The sequence below is a fragment of the Manihot esculenta genome, chromosome 4, assembly GCF_001659605.2.
Source record: "Manihot esculenta cultivar AM560-2 chromosome 4, M.esculenta_v8, whole genome shotgun sequence".
Lineage (NCBI taxonomy): Eukaryota > Viridiplantae > Streptophyta > Magnoliopsida > Malpighiales > Euphorbiaceae > Manihot > Manihot esculenta.
Genome location: NC_035164.2, coordinates 32,313,235 through 32,334,209, shown reverse-complemented (window position 1 = coordinate 32,334,209; position 20,975 = coordinate 32,313,235). Strand labels below are relative to the sequence as shown.

The following is a 20,975-nucleotide window of genomic DNA, read 5'->3' as shown; positions in this document are numbered from 1 at the left end:
CTTTATCGATCCACACGTGTCACAAAAACAGCCATTGATGATAATTTTTTTTCCCGAAAAAGATAGCCTTTGATTGATATTTCTGCACTGTTTTTGTCATTTCAATTAGTAGACAGATTTGCTTTCGACAATTGATGATAAGATTAAAACATTGTCACCTCAAAAGTAAGATAAAGGACTGACCGATAAGTTTGGCATATTTATCCAAGTACACCTTTAATTATTAGGACCACTCCAATATATATAATTCGACAAAAAAAACTCTAATATATATAAATAAATTTATTAATAATGAAATTATATATATATGTATATGTAATTAATTAACATGTATATAAAAATTATTTAATCCGATCATAGTGAAATAACGGAGAATAAAAGCGTATATATTTTTATTAGTTGATGATTAATCATAACATTATCCCTTAAAAAGCAATTGACGAGGCATAAAAAGCAAAGAGTTTCCCACGTGGAAATGAGCTTATTAGTTGGAATCCAAGTTGGCCTACAACTCACATGAATTTTAACCTTTCAAGGTGCTTAGAAGGTAGAAAAATGTATAATCATGGTATATTAAATTAATCACACTTAATAACATCATTTCGTATGCTTAATTAGATGTAATACATGATGCAAATATGCTCATCTCCCACTAAAATATTCCACGTGTAACTATTTCTATTATTCCCTCCCCTCTAAGAAAATATTTTCAGAAAAAAAAACGTATTAAACTAGGATTAGTTATATAATTTTTTTTAAATGAATATTAAAAAAATAAAATTTAAAAATTATCAAATTTACTCAAATGCACTTGAAAATCAGAATAAATTAAAATAGATCTGTGAGTGTTATATAATTAAAAAAAATACAAAATTAAAAGAAATTTATTTAGAAGCTAGCAAAGAAACTTTCATTCTTTTCCATATGCATGCAAATGCTATTCAACACCTAATAGCCGCCATCTCCTCAAATATTAAATATGTTGCCAATTAAGAAAGTTAAATTAAAAATAATTTTGTCAACCTAATTCTAAATTAATTTAGAAACATTTGAGTGCTTTTATATTCTTTATTTTTTTCAAACTTTTTTATTCTAATCATAAAATATAAATTTCTTTTTGATGATCAAATAAAATAAAATAGTCAATATAACCCGCTAATTATAATATTTACAATGTTCAATTTCGATTATAAAATTTTAAAATTGATGATATTCAATTTCGATTAAGATCGAGAATCAATTTTTAAGATCGATTATGATATTTAATTTCGATTAAAATCGAGTATTTTAGAGATAATCAAATATTTTTACTAAAAGTGCGATAAAAAAATAACTGAAATATATTTTTAATCTTATCGTCATGACATATGATTCAAGATAATTGGCAATTGATTATGAGTTGGAGTCCATGTTCTACATGATATTTTTTTATTTTATAAATTAATATGAAAGAATTATTAAATTTTTAAAATTTTGAATTTATATATAAAAATAAATACTCATTGGTAATTATTTCGTAAATAAAATTATATCACCCACATGTGAGACTTATTCGATTGATTTAATATCCTTTATATGAATTTAATTTTTTTTAGGTAGTTATGCATGAACTTTGTTATGCATGAATTTCGTTATGGCAGCCTAATTAACTAACTCATTAATTACAAGAAAAAGGGCAACATGCAATAAATTATTTATTTATTTTAAGATTATATGTATCTAACATAACAACCTTGTATACAGTATTTTCAACTTTTGAGATATTTTTTTCACGTACATTTGAATATATACACAATCAATATATAAATTATAATTGACAATTTTTATTATATAAATACATAAATACTCTGGTATGAATAAAATTTTTTTCTATTTTTTATTTTTATTCTTAAATTATAATATTTTTAAATTATAATAATAAATGTATTATTTAATTTTAAATTATAAGAGTCTATTTAGTTTAACAGTTGAATACGGTTTATAACTGATATTAATATGATTTTGATTCATAAGGATGGATTTACAGTTAAATTATAAAATATTTTAAATGGTTGATGTGGTTAATTGTTTGCACAAAATTATAATTATTTAATATAGGTATTACGTCATCATTATTAATCCTTTTAATTTATATTATCGAGAGATATAAATAATATTATTTTGTATTACGTCGACAAATTATTAGAAAATGGAAGATTTGAGAGTTAGACAAATACTTAATCAGAATGGTCGCCAATTGGAAATTTTGCTTCCTTCATCTAATTAGCCGACACGGCATCACTTTGTTTATAATTATTATATTTGTGGACAAATGCTTCAAACAAATGAACTGCCCATCGTATTAATATTAATACTAATAATAAATAAAAAATGAATCGTTTTTTATTCTATTAATATTAATCTCTAATTTTATAAAAAAAAATATTAATTATTTTTTTCACTCATAAAATTAGTAATTTTATGAGAGTAAGTGTATTTGAATAAATTTCTGTATATGAGAGATCTCAGATTCTATTTCTTTAATTTTTTATTTTTATTTAAAAAATATATATATATATTAATATAAGATTATTATTTATAAATTTAAAAATAATTTTTTACGTAAAAGTCAGTTATTAAAATATGTTTTAGGCCAAATTTTAATCAAACCACTTATTTATTACGTATAGTCTTGAATTAGCCATAACAAAATAATTTAATTGGAAAATTTTATCTTAAATTATTAAAAAAATTAAGTAGGACTTGAAGGGGAGGTTTGTTAACAAAAGTAAAAGGCAAGAAAATTTGAAAAAAAAATATTAAAAGAACCTTTGAAGATTATTTAATAGTAATATTATAATATAAGGGAAAAAAAATCTCTTAATATTGTACATGACATTAGTGATGAGGTTTGCATGTAATACTAATACACAAAATTAAACTTACTATAAGTTAATTACTCAAATTTTCAATATTATATTTTTTAAGAGAAAACTGCAATTTTTTTTTAAAAAAATTACTAGGGTGAATTCATTATTTCGTTACTCGATTTTAAAATGGTTTTAATATTTTAAAATATTTATTAATTAATCACTCAATTAATTTTAATCGTTAAGCCGTGGATATGTAATTAATATAATTTAAAAAAAATTAATTAATCTTTTTAAATTTATAAAAAATCTATTAATTAATTTGTTTTTATCAAACATGTTTTAAATTTTTTGCAATTAATTATAAATTAATTAATAAAATTTTAAAATATTAGAAATATTTGAATATGAATTTTTTGAAATTAATAGTAAATTTATTTTTTTAAATGGACAAGTGCATAATATAAAAACATTTTAACGCATTTGGATGACTTAACATGTATAACTTGTACACATTTGTAGCAATATAATTCATTTTTAATAAATATATACATTATTTTTCATATATAATTCCAGTAAATTGTCAAATGTAAAAGACAAAATCCATTTTCGTAAACGTCATCTCCTATTATTACAGTATATAAAGCCAAGGTGGGGTTTTCAGAAAAAAAAAAAAATCAATTATTCGAAAGCTATCATATTCAAATTAATTTAAATAATTTTTTATTATTTTAAAATTTTAATTTATTTTATTTAATAATTTCATACTAATTATTGTATGAAATGGAAATATATAAAAACAGCTCAATATCACACTCTTTCCTATTAAATTGACTATTTTTTCATCGCAACTGAATTAAATATAATTATTAAGTTAAAATCAAATTCTCAAAAACTATAATTCACGACTATTTTAAGCGGTTCAACCTCATCTCACATGAATAACTTTTTTCTCTTTTCTCATATATTTATTAATTCTACATAATATTTTTAATTCAAAATAATTTTGATATCAATTAAAACAGTCTGATTTCAAATAATTAATTTAAATTATTTAATAATTTTATATTAATTTTTATATATAATTAATTTAAATTATTTAATAATTTTATATTAAGTCGTATATATAATGTGAGATGCCAATATATGAAAACAATTCAACATTACAATTAATTTATATTTAAATTTATAGTTAAAAAACTGAAATTCCTTTGAATTATTTAACTTTTATCGTGGAATTAACTATATTATTATAATAATAACTAATTATTTTAGCGGAAAGTATTATTTATAGAATTAGTTACCGCCCACTTCAAACTCTCCAATGGTAGCTTGCCATTGTGGAATTAGACTTTTTGTTCCAACAAAAAATAAATTAACTTAGCCAATTGAAGTTCACTTGCTGTAAAAAAATTGTGCCGCATGCTTAGTTACAAAATAAAAATTATTTAGTAAAATCATAATTATATATGTTCAGTCGGCTATGATTTATTTTAAAATTATTTAAATTATCTTAAAAATTTATATTGTTTAATCATAAGTATTATTTAGTTTATATAATTTTAAATATTTTAAATATTTAATTTATTTAATTAAATTAAATAAATTAACTAATTGATAGAAAAAGAATTAAAGAATTTCATTTTATAAAATATAAAAGTATTTTAATTAAATATTTTTGAAATAAAAATAAATTAATAAAATTTTTAAAATTCGAAAATTTAATTAATTCTCTTTATATTATATAATATTTAGAAATAATTCCAATCAAATCCGTTGCACTTTTAATAAACAATTAAATAAGCTTCATTCAATATTTTTTAATAATTAAGCTCCTATATATTTACTGAAGGCAAATATAGTTTAATCTAACTACTAATAATTAAAATTATAAATTATAAATATAATTAAATTAAAACTTGTTTAATAAATTTAATCCAACTTATAATTAAAATTAGAAATTGAATTAATTGGTAGAGTTTAATTTTATTTTATTAAATTTTCATTTTTTTAATTTAATTGGTTGGTTCAAAATCATACTGACTAAATGCACAGTATAATAAAAGATGCTTAAATGGGAGTAATTGAAAAATTTCTCATTCTTTTAATTTAAAGTTTTAAATTAGAAATACCAAACTTCTAGTTTAAATTAACATTTATTACTAAATGGGAGTAATTGAAAAATTATATAGCTTATCTTTATAATTTGGATATCTAACATTCATATCATAATGTAAACAATTTTTTATCATTATGTTACATAATGTAGAATATTAGAAGTTTCAAACTTTAGATATTGTTTCTTTAAATAAATTTTCAACCTATAAAAACAATTTGGTTTTTATAAGTTTTAGGAAAAGAATTTCCACGTATTTTTCTTGGCCATTCATGTGTAAAAAGCCAAGTTCAGATGTTGATATAAACTTTTAATTTTGCCAAAAAAAAAAAAAAAAAGCAATTGTCGTGGAGTGCATAAAGAAAGAGAAGACATTGCACCCTGACATTTTGGATTCATACGTCTGTGACACCGTGAAGATTCAAGCTGCAATTAATGTCTTCCATTATTATTTTAAGTCGCCACGTTAGAAAATTATAGATGCATTTGTATTCTTAATCTTTGCACTTTTTTCTTTCTTTCTTTTGTTTGAAATAGAAATAGAAGGTTAGAATTATAATTTGAAATCTCTAGATTTACTCACTCCTTAAATTTATATATAAATATTAATATTTATATTAAATAAAACATTAAATTATTTAAAAATAAAATTAAAATAATCTCATCATCTCAATCTATAAATAATAATTAATAAATAATTTTTTTATATTTTACTCTCGACCATTAAATATTAATTTTAATTCTTTTAAAATTCTATTTTTAAAGATTTATCGTCGAATCGATCGGTATACTTCCAAAAGAAACGTATTTAATTTGAATTAGTGCACTGGATAATCATGAAAGGATAAGAACCTAAAGACCAATCTTCTAATTTGAAAGCCATGTTTAAGCAATTGTCTTTTCTTCTTGACCCATAAGTGTGGGGTACGCAAATGTGGAAGTCGGTTGGGGGGAGACTTGTAGTGATTGATAGAGGCAAGGCAAGTGGGTCAATCGACAAGACAACTTGCTATGATGGAAATTAGAAATACACACTCAAACGCTCACACCGCCAGTCACGCAGAGGTAAATGACAATGGTCCAATTTCGGAGACAAATGAAATAGAATGTCAGTAGTCTTCGATTCAAATCAACCCAGTTGATAAATAAACCAAGCACCGTTAGACTTGAGCCGGAACTAGCCATTTTTTGCAGTGGGAAGGTAAGAATTTGTTCAGCTTCCCCAGGTCATGGTAAAAACATTTCAACCATTACCCAGTTGAGGTGGCCCTTCGCAAAGCATAAAATATATTTAACTCTGTCAAACAGAAAAAATGCAAAAAGCCTTTACTCGCACACAGAGACAAGTATGGCAGCATATGCAATGTCATGAATACCTTCGGCTTACAGCTCATTTCAGATTGCCAGTCAAACTCTCATTCCTATTTATTATTTTTAATTAGAAATAATGGTAATTTTCACCAAGGAAACCTAATAACCAGCTGCCGGACATGGTTAGTTTTTCCCGCAGTTTATTGGCATGCCGTAAAATCTTATCGAGGCATTTCAAAGAAAATAATAAAGACTAGCTTTCTAGCCCATGTTTGGTTTTGATTCAATGGTTTAAGACTAGTTTTGGAAAGAACAAGAGTGACGAAATAAACAATGGCTACTATAATCAATAACCACACAATTATTTCACATGCAAAAGTCGAAAATCACCTGAATAGAGCACCAACTTTACATATGATCGAGATTAGATCTCGCAAATATCGTTCAGATTTGCTGCTTTAGGATGGATCTATGAAATGAAATATTTTGTCAGTCCACCAAATACACAAGTAACATTCTTCGAACACCCACATTATGAACATCCATACAAGTGAGGGAGTTGAAAGGGATTCAAATGGCTGAGCTTGCAAAGTAATACTGGGAAATGCAGCTGAATCCATGTATAGAAGAACACTAGGTTGTGCACAGCCACGTTCTCCACTCAGTCCATGAACATAGCATCATAATCATCTCAATGCAGAGCAGCTTGTTCAACCAGGTCCCTGTACTCATCAGAGACAAGATTTCACCTTCATGGTGGGTTTTTCATTATCTTTTTGTGAACTCATATTTTATCCCAATTACAGTTGCCAAACCTGCAAAAAGGTATAATTTAATTTCAAACTTTCAAATATTTGAGAAACCTGATCACCGGAGAATAAACATTGTCCTTTTTTCCTTTTGTTTTTTCTTAACCAAGAATTCATGAACGAAAAACGTATGAAGTTTTCAGGGCAGAAGTTGCATCTTTGAACTCTCAAAAGATAACTTTATGGTTATGAGTAATTGCACTTACAATAACATAGTAATTGAACTCTATAATCAATATATTATTCTTTTGAAGAAATAATTCAAGCTTTTCACTCAGCAAGCTGTGATATATAATTAAATTGTTCAAATGATTTTATCATTTTACTTCTTGAGATAAAAAGGTTTTATATAAAAAAAAAACAGCAGAGTACATCTTCAATATCTTAGCCACCATTTGTTTCATGAAAAATATATTCAATAAAAAAAACTTTTTGTACTACTTTCTGACGTTTGGAGCACTTACAAAAGTTTATCAATAGAAAATATTTTTTTAATTAAAAGAAAAATTAAGTTATTTAAAAAAAAATAACTCTTTTTTCAAATGAAGTTATTTTCTTTTCTATTTTTTTAATTAAAAGAAAAATTAAGTTATTTAAAAAAAAAAAAACTCTCTTTTTTCAAATGAAGTTATTTTCTAGATTTTGAGAATCTTGATCAACACTGCTAAACTTTGTTTGTGCAATTTACTAATACCCTTTATTTTTTAAACATTGCAAGTTTGCAACCAAACAATGGTTCTTAGAAAATATTTTTCACATATAAGCTTATTTTTCACGAAATACATTGAGCCTCGGTTATTAGCATTGCAAGTGTTAAATTTGGGGTAGGCCTAAACCCACCCCAATTTGGGGCAGACCTAACTCACCCTAAAAGCTAGTTCAAGGGCTTTTAGTTCAAGGGGGAAGAGTGCCTATGGCTTATATAAGGGACACATTACCCATTTCTACAACCGATGTGGGATTCAATACACTCCTCATGCCCAAAATTTTTACTGGCGCGTAAAATATTTATGGGAGATCCAACATCGGATGGGAGATTCTGAAATCATATTAAATTTGAGTCAGGCCTAATTTATCCAAAAATCCAAAAACTAGCTCAAGGGGAAGAGTGCCTATGGTCCATATAAGGGCTCCACAACCGATGTGGAATTCAATAGCAAGTTTGCAACAAAAGATGTTGGAATGACCAACGTTAGGTAATGGAAAAGGTTGAGGACAATCAAAGTCCCGCTGCAAAAGCAAAGTATCCAGTCCAGTGCCAATGCATTATCCAGTACTGCATGTAAATTTGTAATGCAAACTTGTTAATGCATCAATCAGAACATAAGACCTTCAAATTCTGAAAATGTAATTTTACAGAAATAATTTTTAATCTATTTAGAACTAAAGCAGGTCAACATGGTTCCTTTGCAACACACATCACATTCAACTTCTTGTCTATGTAAAAGGTTTAGAACTACAGCTTTTCATGTAATGAAGCAATTGCTAGTTGCTACCCGTTAACAGCAACATCTAGTTCTTCAAAATGTTCAGAAACCAAGCCGTTTAAAAGTTCATTGTCCTATTCTCAGCCTTGACTATGATCAACGTGAAATTTTTATCACACATTTATCAAGAGAAAGAAATATAAGATTTTTACGTAGTATAGACTAGAGGAAAGAGAGAGATATAAAGCATCCACTGAGAGTTGAGCAACCTTGTTACTGAATAGCTCAGTAATTTAACTTTTTGCAAATGTATCTAAGAGCACTATGTCATCTAGTAAGCACAGAGAAGTTACTGTACCAAGCTTATTCTGAATGCTGTTTGACATTTCCACAGGGAAGTCATCTGTTTCTTTATCAGACTGTTCAGAAGCCACTCCTTCCTACATTACATCTTCCACCTATATTGTTCCAGAAACACACAGGATAATATTGAAGATGAATACTTGCCAAAACGATGCAAATATCAAAAAGCAAACAAAATAAAAGAAAACTCACTCTGCCCTCCAATTCAGTGGGTCCATTTGCCATTTGCTTGATGATCTACAACAGCATCAGCTTGACTCAAGTTCTCATTTATGACATCATAATCCTTGCATACATTATTATCTGCCAACTCTTCACCAGAATCCCTAGGTCCAACGCCAACCTCACTTCCAGATGCAAGTCTAAGAGAACTTTCATTCAGGAGTTTCTCAAATGAACTGGAAAAATCTCCAATCGCCATAGTTGAGCTCCTATTAGTGATTGTACCGTAATCTTTAGTTGTTAGAGAGTTCACATCAGCAGAAGTGCACAAAGTCTTTTCCACATCAACTGGATCAGAATCTTTATTGATTTCTTCAACCGGAGAAACATTTCTTGCTGACGGTTGGTCAATATTAACAGTTGAAAATGAATCACTTGATAGATTCGACTGAAACATAAGTCTCTTCAATATTGATAACGAAGCCAGTGGACTTTTTGGTGGAGTAGGTGAACTGAAACTATGAACAGAACTTTCTAAATTCTGCAGCTTCATTGAAGTAACATTCTTTGTTCCATTCAACAAGTTGTTTACATCTAATAATACATTCCTATGCTTTGGCAAGTTTACTCCAGAAGCCTTAAAATTAATCCTTTGAATATCCGGAAGCTCGGGAAAGCTTAACTTCTCTATGTGAAGAGGTTTGATCTGCAAGTGCTCCTGTAATAGACTGATTGGCCCATCCCCTTCTAGCTCTTTATAATTATTAGAAAGGAATTTGTCCAGAAATTTATTAATGCTGCTCTCAGCCTTGACTTCTGAATCTATATGCAAATAGTTAAGGCTATCAAGCATTTTTCAGGGAAATAAAATGCAAGATTGTTCTCAGGGAGGAGGAGAGAGTGTGAGAATTGGTTTGTTACAGTGTTCCTGAATCAGCATTCACTCACCAGCTAGTTCCGTTTCTTCTGATGCAATATATTTGCCGATTCTGTCGGTTGTGATGCATCATTTGTTGGATCCAGTTGTTGTGATGCTGCATTTGCTGGTTCTGTTAGACAAAATGCAACATCTGGATGTGCTTGTTCTTGTTGTGACCACAACTAGAGAGAATGTTTCCTTCAGGGGTTTCTTGAGAGGGCATGGTTGAATAGAGATGTTTGTACTTTCCCATTCTAGCTCTCCTACAATGTGGAAAGATATGATGTTAAGTAGATAAATGCCAAAAAGGACAACCCATTCTCCTTGAACTTTTCCAGATTTGTCTATTTAGTCCATATTTTTCAATTTGTTTGTTATTGGGGCCACAAACTCTACAACTAAAGCAAAATGTATATAACATGAAACTTTTTATAAACAAATGAGAAATGTTTTAACATTGGTTTAAATTTTTTTAAAAAATTACATAGCTTAATGGACCATAAGCTTAGATTTGAAAGCTTGTGACTTAATAGCAGCACATTATTGAATAATAGCGGCTCAACAGACAAACTCAAAAAGTTCAAATGCTTGGTAATGGGTTTCCAGAAACAAAATAGGCAATAACAAACTAATGATCATACCCTGGAATTCCCGGTCGTTGAGACCGTGAAACCATGAATATATTGTACTTATCAGAATCTGTAAAAGCATGGCCAGTCTGTTTTGCTATTTCTTTCTTAGCATTTGAAAGGAAAATCAGAAAACCACATAAACTAGGCTTCAGATACCAAAAAAAGAACCCGTAGACATGTGAATCCTTGCAGACAACAATAAGTGAAACTCACTCTCGAGCCTTTCATAAGCCAAGAAGAAGTCCTCTGGGTCTTTCAGCTTATCAAAGTCCAAAGTTGGTTCCAAATCCACAGTAGGATGACTGTCAAATAAACAATAGCATAATTCACTTATATTCAGTATCTCCATCAACTTTGCTTTCTGTTTATAGTGAATAAGCTTTACCTTATATTAGGAAGCAAAGAAAATCAAGGACGTTTACGACCTAACCCTGGCCTTTGTCCCCGGGGATGATCCACAGCCTTTGCAGCACCAACATCATTTTTGTCCTTCAACATAATATCGTTGGTCATTTTTGCGCTTGGAATATCTGTGGCATTATCTAAAGTGGTTTTTGCCTGCTCTAAAAGCTTGTCGGGATTTCGTACAGGCTGAAAGTTAAACATACCATAAAGTTAATAAATGCAAAAATTTCAGGGGAAATAATTAATTCAGAACAGTCACCATTTGAATTTATTAAATGAAAAACTGAAGTTTCAGCTCTTCCCATACAAAGGGAAGTAGCATAATATACTGAAGTTCACTGTTTTCTCTCAGCAGCCGAGCAAAACCTAAATTATAAGCTTAAAAACATCTGACTGCGGGGTCTGATTTCCCAGGAACGTGCAATAACCACATAGAATTACCATCCCAAATGACATGTAACAGTACGTTAATTAAAGCTACACATAAAACTCAGAATTAAGACAAAAAATCTATGATTTCTTAAGAGAGAGAAAGGAAGCAGCGGAAAAAAAGCGGCAAATCAGAAGAAAACTCTATAAAAATCCAAGGAAATCTATGTTAGGCTAAATTAATTGAAAACGTTAGTTTCACTTTCTCGGAACGGCAACTAAATAAGCCTTAGGGAAATAAAATAAAATAGCAAAGAAGTAAAAATATCTACAATTCGCTAAGAAATAAACATATAAAACACAAAAGTGCATCAAAATTGGGGGAAAATTGAATGGGCCTAAAAATGGAGCATAACTTGGAAAAAATTTTATACAAATTCTTAAGAAAAAGAAGGAAAAAAAATCTGAAAACAGAGGTAAAATACAGGATTCCATGCAATTTTAAATGGAAACAAAGACATCACTGAAAATGGAGCTTAAAGGTAAAAAGAGAAGAGAAAGCAGAACGAAGAGGGAAGTACCAGGGACTTGAGGAAATTGTGGATGGAGCGAGCACAGGGCTGAGGATGATTAGAAAGACACGCCAGTGTTCGAGGAAAGACGGAAAATCCCCTGTATCCTTCTCTCGGATCCTCCATATCCGTCATTGTAAATTTTTTGCTCTTTTTCTAGCAACCGTTGAGGGCTTTAGGGGAGAGCCAGTTCGAAAAGAGTGAGGAAGCGGGAGGAGCTGTGCTCGCTGTGTGACGTGGGATTACTTTTTGGGAAAGTTTGATTGTTGGCGCTTTCGATGTTGGACACGTGTCCCTCAAACTGCCTTTTTCTTTTCCTATTCCACCACACTAATTATTTAAAAATCCATATCCGTTTTAATAGTAGATATATATTATGGTAGTATAAGAATTATATTTCTAGTCATTTATTTTTTCAACTACTATATAGTATTTTGACAAAATTGGTATCGAATATAGTTTTTATAACTAAGTTTGAAATCAGTTGATTTTTTTAAAATGGGAAAAAAAAGTGAGAATAGAGAGAATGGGAAAAAGAAGATATAAAAAAGCATTTTATGTATTTTTTAGATTTTTAGTAGTGTTTTATTTCACCTTTTTATTTATTTGTACGGTTAGTTACATCTCTCTTACTTTTTGGAGGGAGGTATATTTCTTTTTTCGTCTCAATCTTATTGGAGGATGCACAGTTTTTGAATTAATTTTATATTTTTCTTGTTCTAATATTATTTCATTGGAGAGAGTTTTTTAGATTTAATATGAGTACATTCAACTTTGATTTTTAGAGAAAATATTTTTTCCAGCAACATCATATTTCGAAATCGTATACATTTAATAACTAGCTCATATTTTATTATTGTTTGAATGACTCAATTATTTTTTTGGTTTATATTTTTGCATCGGTGGTCTAATTTAATCTAAAGGCTTTTATTTTTATTATTACTTGTTGCATATTTTTTATTGATTATATTTCTCCCGTTGCTATTGTGTTTGCTCTAATCCGTTTTAGTTGTTGTTTAATTAATTTTCAATATACATTGCTGAATTAGTGCTCTTGTAAAGTGGCAATAGACTGAGCCTCTAAATTTTTTTAGTCTATTTTATATATAGTTCTATGAGTCTTATTTAAATATAATATAGTTGGGTTGATTAAAAACAGTATAGGTAATTTTGAACTTTTATTTGAACATCCTTCTTGAATCAAGGATTTGGACCCGAAATCGGCACAAGCCTCTGCGGCCAGGTCTACTTTGGAGGCTTTGGAAAAACAAGCAAAACGTGAACGGCAGGATTCGAACCTGCGCGGGCAGAGCCCACATGATTTCTAGTCATGCCCGATAACCACTCCGGCACGTCCACGACTTTATGCTCATCTCATTTTTTTTATATAGGAAGGCTGAATTCTCCAGGCAACTTGGGAATTTATGCGTTCCGAGAGATTCTACGATGACTTATTGTTTAAGTAAATACTACTTCACCGATGCGCTTCTCAACAAGCAGTTGCATGGCCATCTCGGAGCTAGGGGAAAGGAAAAACGGAAGAAGAAGAAGAACCTCATAGAATTTATGGTATAGTGGCTTAGTTCAGTTTTCAATTTGTATTTCTGGGTGGCTTGGCCACCCGTTGCCAGAATTTGCCCACAACTTGACAATGCTAGAATTCCAATAACTATAAAAAGAACTTTTCAAATTCTTTCGTATGTAGATTAACCACTGTTTTTTTTTTTTTTTTCATTTATTTATTTGAGTTGTGCTTTTTCTCTTTGTTCTTTTGGAACATTTGATTGTCTTGAAATTTAATAGCATATGAAATGATTTGTGCTTGATTGATGGGATATTTCAGTAACTTGATATCAATCAATATGGCATTCGATTTAACTTGTCGTACTTTGATTCTCGTTCCTGTGACTTGTTTGATCTTGTTCAAAATTATGTTAACGCTTTGTTAGTGGCGTATTCAGGTTGTGTTCTGTATTTGTTTAATGCAATATATTTCTGGGATTGTAGGTTTTGTTGGCAATACTGGATATTCGGAGTTTGTTTCTAGTTTGAGCCATTTTGCGAGCGTTTTGACATGTCTAATCCGAAGGCAAGTCAAGGAGAGAGTGATAAAAAGAGAAGTCTTCCTTCTTGGATGAGTTCAAGAGCGAATGGGAGTAAATCTAGTGGAAAGAAGCCAACTAGCTCTGGTAAAAATGAGGAAAGTGAAGAAATTAAAGACAATAGTCCTTCCAAGGAAACCATCAGTGGCAGAAAATTTGGGGCCTCTTCTTCAAAGAACTTTTCCAAACTTTTGGTATAACAATTTATAGTTCAATTTAATACTTCCATGTTCTATTATTTTTGTAATGAATTAGTGACTATGGTATAGGGTTTTTATTTGGACAGGAGGGAGTAGTATTTGTTTTGTCAGGGTTTGTTAATCCAGAGCGTGCAACCTTGCGGTCTCAAGCTATGGAAATGGGAGCAGATTATAGACCAGACTGGAGTTCAGAGTGCACACTCTTGGTTTGTGCATATTCAAATACTCCAAAGTTTCGACAGGTTGAGGCAGATTGTGGAACAATTGTTAAGAAGGTTTCTCTCTTGTTATTTGGACTTACCATCATAAATGTATGAATTTAAAGCAAAAAGTTTAACATAATTAACAAGTCATTTAGATTTTCAAGTAGAAGGTTCATTGACTGCAAGCCAGGAGAATCTTTTATTGCTTTTGTGTTCATAACTTATCTGAATTCAACAAACCTTTTGAAAACTTTTGAAATGCAAATAACCATTATAATGGCGATACAGGTTGCTGGTTATATTGATGCATTCATTTTTTCTGACCAGCTTGAACATCAAAAGTGTTAAAATTGTTCATATTCTTTCAGAGGCATGAACTTATGTCATTCTTCGTGTCATTCTTAACTACCTATGATTCTTGCTATTGAAGCAAACAAATAAAGACTTGTTTTAAAAAATCATGGAAGTCAAGGCTTTTTTTTTATTCTCTGTTTTATAGATTATTAGTTAAATCTGCATTCTCTTTTCATATTTAGTCCTAGTAATATTGTTATTATTTTGCTTCTTGAGTGGCATGTCATGTAGTACACAAGCAAATGCTACTCTGAGCTTTGTTGCTGTTACAATTGGTTATGAATGCCTTAGTAATGGATATTCAACTGGTTGCCTTGAGGATGTACTTATGCTTGGTTATTATCTCATGATATTTAGTTTGTTTGCTTTAGGAATGGATATTAGACTGTTACAGCCAGAAGAAGCTTGTTGATATTGATACTTACATGATGCATGCTGGGAAACCCTGGCGCAAAAACAATCCCTCTATTGAAAATAGCCATGGTAACGTGCCTTTGCTGTTTCTTTTATCTTTATCTTTGGATTTTTTTCCAAAAAAGAAAAAAAAAATATCCAGTACAAACTAAAAATTGCTCTTACCTTATCCCACATGATAAATATTCTTGAGTCTGTACTTCTTCCTTGGACTTACCCTGTTCCTCATATACCTTTTTGTTTATTCTAGAAATATCATGTTCAAGACCAAGCATAGCCATGCTCCTCATGCCTTCATAGCCTGGCAAAAGCTAACTAGCACCTTCTGCTTTTTCACATATGACATTGCTTTTGATTGTTGTAGTTATGCATGCTTTTATAATTCTAACATTGAACTAATTCTATTGGATTTTTTTTTTCATGCTAATGGCTATTATCATAAAATCTTATAGAAATACTATGTTTTGGATTTTGTGCAAATGCAACCTACTGTGCTACTATGGTTTTTGCATGTTCCAGCCAAGTAAATTTGCTAATAAGAGATGCTATTTTTTCCTTTGGCATGTGGATTAATTCCTTTGCTTTTAAACCTCTGAAAAATTCTATGAAGGTTATAAGAGTTTTATCTTAATGCTCACGGTCAAAGAGTTAATTTGGACTGCCATGCATTTTTTTTTCTAATTATTGACGATAGATGCACACTATGTTGGCTCAGGGTCAAATATATTATGACTATTGGCTTAGGGTCTTGAGTGATTAGTGATTAATCTGTGAATTTACATTACTTTAGTCAAGTTCCAGATAGATATATCCTTTATTAGCCAAATATAATGATCTGCCTCTTGGCAAATAATTGGTATTCAAAGTAATTTTGACAAGTACATATATCATGGACATACCCCCCCCCCCCAAAAAAAAAAAAAGAAAGTTCCTCTTTTTGTTTTCAAGTGTATCCTCTGAATACAAAGAATGCTTGCAGATCAAAAGCCAACTCCACCTAGAAAATCTGGGAAACAAGTTGAAAAGGGATCATATTCAAAGCCAGCCTCTGCTTCCTCAAAGGTTGTATTGAAAAATTGGTGTACCAATGGGTATTAATATTTTTCTCCCTAACATCATGATGGAAATTTACCCTATGTCACTATCCAGCCTCCCAACATGAGAACTAAAATTTTATGCTTATCCAAGTCATATTCATTTCTCTCACATTATTCCTACAAATGCCATTAGTTATGTTTCTTGTGCCATATGTTAACAGAGTATATCTTCTAATTCTGCTAAAGAGCAATTCTCCGCTTCGAAAGTTAAGGAATGGGCTATTGATGATCTGAAGAGAACCATCTCATGGCTGGAGAATCAGGAGGAAAAGGTAGTTGGAACCTGTTAGTTATGGTGTCTGATACTTTGGTTCTTCTCATTGTCAGATGATATTGGTTGCTGTTCTTTCAATCATGTCATGCTGCCAGTAGCTTCCATGTGCATGGCAAAATCATCCATAATCTAACTATGAATGTGAAGTCACTATTTGGGTTTTGTTTATCTTATGCATTCATATCCTTCACATAATTCATATTTGGTGATTGCTATGGATTACAGTAGTTCTATATGTTAAAAGGAAGAAGAGAAGAAAGCTGTAAAATAGACATATTATTGATGCAGTATAAAAAGATGGAACTTAGGAATTATGATCATTGTAGAATTAGGAATTATATTCTATTATTTAGGAATTTTGTTAGTTTCATTATTATTTTCTTAGTTTAGTTTGGGATTCTTGATTAGTATTGGTTTAATATTTTATAGTTATTTTACTATGAACATGTGTTACCTATGGATTTTGTTACTAGAGATTTTTTCGTTATTATTAACTATTGATTTTGAGAAATAAATTGAGAATTATTTTCTCTTCAATCTGAGCATTTATTTCTCATTCCAAATCCACAAGACCTATTGGTTTTACATCAATTATTACATGATCAGCAATTTTTTCTGTTTATAAATTTTTTCTCATGTTAGTAATTTCATTAAGCAACACATAAGAGATGTGGAACCTTACTTCATATCTTGCTTTATTGTGTAGTATTTATGGTATGAACCTTATTTTAGCCTTTTTCCCTTGTTAAACAGCCTGAGCCTAGTGAAATAAAAGAAATAGCTGCTGGAGGGATCATAATTTGTTTACAAGATGCCATAGATGCCCTTGAACAGAATCAGGTATATGGTTCTTATAGGGACCCTGCTGCTCTTTAAAAATGCAGGAATTATTTTGGTTTGATTTATTTCTATTGCCCTGAAAAATACTTGAGCTGCATATAGGGAATGAAGATACTTAAAGCAAATCTAGTTAATTTATCATGTAGTAGTTTACTTCTATTGGGAAATGTACTTTTCTTTTTGCTTCCTTTTCTATCCGTAATTCATTAATCTTCTTGGAAGAAAACATCAGTAGAGTGTGTTTAAAAGCCTTTCGCTTAATATAAAACACCCCTCTTTTGGCAGATCAGTGATTTTTTCTTAGCTTTTGCAATTCATTTATATAGATTTAACTTTTGTTATAGGTTATAGGAAGTAAATATGTTAATATAGTAAGTAAATATTGATATATGGATCAGTTGCTTAATCTTAGGATTGTATAATTATAGACTTGATTTTCCTTCCTGTTTAGATACGACTCTCATGTATAAATAGATTGTAATCTCTATTGTGAAATACAATAACAAATATTATATTTCTACATGGTATCTGAGTCTCATTCATAGAGATTTAAATTTTTTAGAAACTTAGAGCTCTATTCATTTGGGTTACCCATAAAGGTTAACATTTGGAGACTTAGGGCTCCGTTCATTTTGGCTTACCCATAAAGGCTAATATTTGGAGATTTAGGACTCTGTTCGTCAGGGTTACCTATAAATGGTAACATTTGGAGACTTCACGACTATTGTTTATCGGTTACTGTTCATGGGTTCTGTACTTCTAATCTTTTATTTATTTTGATTGTTTTGGGATGGTTGTTCTTACGGCTGAAATTGATTATATATGTAACAAGTTGGGCATGATTAACATTTATGCTCCAACTTTAGGGAGTGTTATAGGTTATAAGAAGTAAATATGTTAATATAGGAAGTAAATATTGATAGATGGATCAATTGTTTAATCTTAGGATTGTATTATTATATACTTGATTGTTTAGTTACCGTCTCTCATGTATAAATAGGTTGTAATCTCTATTGTAAAATACAACAACAAATATTATATTTCTACAACTTTTAATATTCTTGGTACTGCAATCATTGTGGTGCTTAAGAATGTGCTACTCTCGAAAGATAAAATTAGAAGGGAGTAAGTCTAAATTCTAAAGCATTTTGCCTTGTGGATTGTTAAACTTTTCCTTAGCTTTTGCATATCATTTACATAGATTTATCCTCGACTTCTTCATACATCAGTCCTTGCATTCCAGATGCTGCTTGTGCCCGCACCTTATCCATTGAAGATTTTGGATTATTGGCTCTTTTACACTACATCCTAACAATCAAGGTGTCATTGTCCTTTCCGTCAAAATGGAACGTGATTTGTGATAACTAGTAAATCCTACTTCAGTAGTTTTGCATGATATATAACTGATATCTGAGTTCTTTTGAGAAACTAACCAGAAGTTAAGTCATTATATTCATTTTGTTGTTTGTACATAAAGTTGCTACTGGTTTTCTACTTAAGTTGCAAGGATATCTCCATTTGCATAATTCTAAAATGCTGCTCCGTATCTGTTCAGGACGTCCGACAAATAGCCGAACAATGGAATGTTGTTCCTCATGCAGTTGAGGAGCTGATAAAGCTTGTAGATGCTACCTCTCTTTCAAAGGAAGATCTCTGTGAACAGGCTAAGGCATGCAAACAAATGTACGATGCGGAACTTACTGGAGTCGATGATGATCCTAAGCAGAAGAAGAAAAGGCTGAAGACTGATGAAAATGTGAGGGACAGCAATAGCAGATCCAATGTCGTCTCTGGGGTTGCAGCAGACTATGACAGCGACAAAACAATTGAAATGACGGAGGAGGACATTGACTTTGCTTATAATAATGTTGCCTCTACTATTTGCAAACCATAAATGATTTCTCGTGTAATCTTTATGTAAGAATTGCTATTTTAGCAGTTTTTTCCTTCCTCCTCTGCTTTTACTTAAATCTAACTCTTCTTTTTCCTTTTTTTCAAAAAAAATAAAATATTTTTCCCCGAATAGTCTCCTATATATTTTGGATGGACTGGGTGTTTAGAAGGATAGCAATCGGGTGGGTATTTCCAGATATTCAACCATCTCAATTGACGAATTTTGATGATATGTAAATGTGTTTGAGCCAGTTCATAGTTGAAAAATTATCCGTTACGGGTTTGAGTTGGTGTGCAGTGTGCTTATTTTTTGGTTGACGTCCTACTCTGCGCTGGTGTTATAAAGTAAAAAAATGAATTTTTTATTTTGTATAAAAAATTGATAGAAAAAAAAAATTAAATTCAATTAAATTTTTATGATTTTTTTTAACGAATAAATGAAATTTCATTTCACTAAATATTTTTTTAAACCATATTATTAGTTAAATTCTTATTGTTTTGGCACATGAGATGAATTGAATATTATTTGTTTATGTTTATTGATTATGTTTATGTTATTTGTTTATGTTAAATTCACTAAATAATGTTTATATTTATGTTTATGTTATTTGTTTTTATGATACAAGAAAAAAGTGAGTTCTTTATCATATAATAAAATGAATTTTAGATTTTTTAATCGAAATTCATTAATATGAAGAGATTAAAATCCAATACACCATTGAAGACGCATCAGGCTTATACAGAGATTGACAAATAAGGATCACAAGCTCAACCTAGACTAGCAACAAGAAGGCCCAAAGCTTTAACAAAGAAACCCTAAGACTAAATGTGCAAGACCCGAAGAGGATTCGGAAAAATTAGCAGTTGCACTACTTGCGCTGCCCCAGCAAGCAAGAAAATAACCCAAGGAATAGTCCAAATGCTATCGCCAAAGTAAAAGGGACAATAGAAAAATAAGCAACATGAAGCGCACATCAACCAAGGCTGACAGAAGCCCAAAAACCAATTATAAGTAGCATCGTCGATGGAGAGATACAAATTTACATGGCATTTGCACGTAATGGAGGTAAGAGCTATTTGGCGTCTCACTTACAACTTTCAAGTCTCATTGGTCTTTTTGGTTGGAAAAGTAAGTTGAAAAATAGCACTCCAGAAAGTATAAAAAAATTTCTTATTTAGTTTGCATTATTAAAATAACTTCATGAAAAGTGAAACATTTTACCTCTCGTCTAACTTATCCACAATATTTTTCGTAAATTTTACTTTCCTAATTAAGTATAATAGAATTTACAAATTTATCTTTTAATTTATTACACTTTAAATATACTTATCATAACGTTTCAATAGATAAGTCTTCACACATTAGGAAAATCAGGTATTAACTCTATTAGAACCCGATATATGAGTTTACTTTACATATAAGTTCAGGTCTTACTTTGACGAGTCGGACTGAGTTCAAGTCTACACGTGGGAGGTTTTGCTGAATTAACTTTCTGAATCAGTGGAGCAACAAATCCCATAGCGTTCAAAATTGTGTTCACATGGTGCCGGATAAAATTAAATGGTGACGATGAAAAATAACGCAGTACGTCCGTACGTATGATCAGATTATCATGAAAGGAGATACGAATGCAGAACGGCGGTTACATATCACTAAAAGATGA

At 30.2% G+C, this 20,975-nt stretch overlaps 1 protein-coding gene, 1 non-coding gene and 1 pseudogene across 2 annotated transcripts; 1 reads left to right on the top strand and 2 right to left on the bottom strand.

Moving 5' to 3' along the window:
• Positions 1–6,640: 6,640 nt before the first annotated feature.
• On the bottom strand, positions 6,641–12,162 carry LOC110613274 (annotated as a pseudogene).
• A 1,049-nt stretch (positions 12,163–13,211) lies between these two features.
• Positions 13,212–13,293, bottom strand: TRNAS-AGA. Its single transcript has one exon. It is a non-coding gene; the product is annotated as a tRNA-Ser (tRNA).
• A 72-nt stretch (positions 13,294–13,365) lies between these two features.
• LOC110612885 (DNA-repair protein XRCC1) lies at positions 13,366–19,369 on the top strand. Its single transcript, XM_021753723.2, has 8 exons — positions 13,366–13,503; positions 13,942–14,230; positions 14,323–14,511; positions 15,165–15,276; positions 16,187–16,269; positions 16,466–16,576; positions 17,332–17,418; positions 18,974–19,369. Exons 2-8 carry the CDS (start codon positions 14,009–14,011, stop codon positions 19,310–19,312), a joined length of 1,143 nt encoding a protein of 380 aa, XP_021609415.1. The 5' UTR covers positions 13,366–13,503; positions 13,942–14,008; the 3' UTR covers positions 19,313–19,369.
• The last annotated feature ends 1,606 nt before the right edge of the window (positions 19,370–20,975 follow it).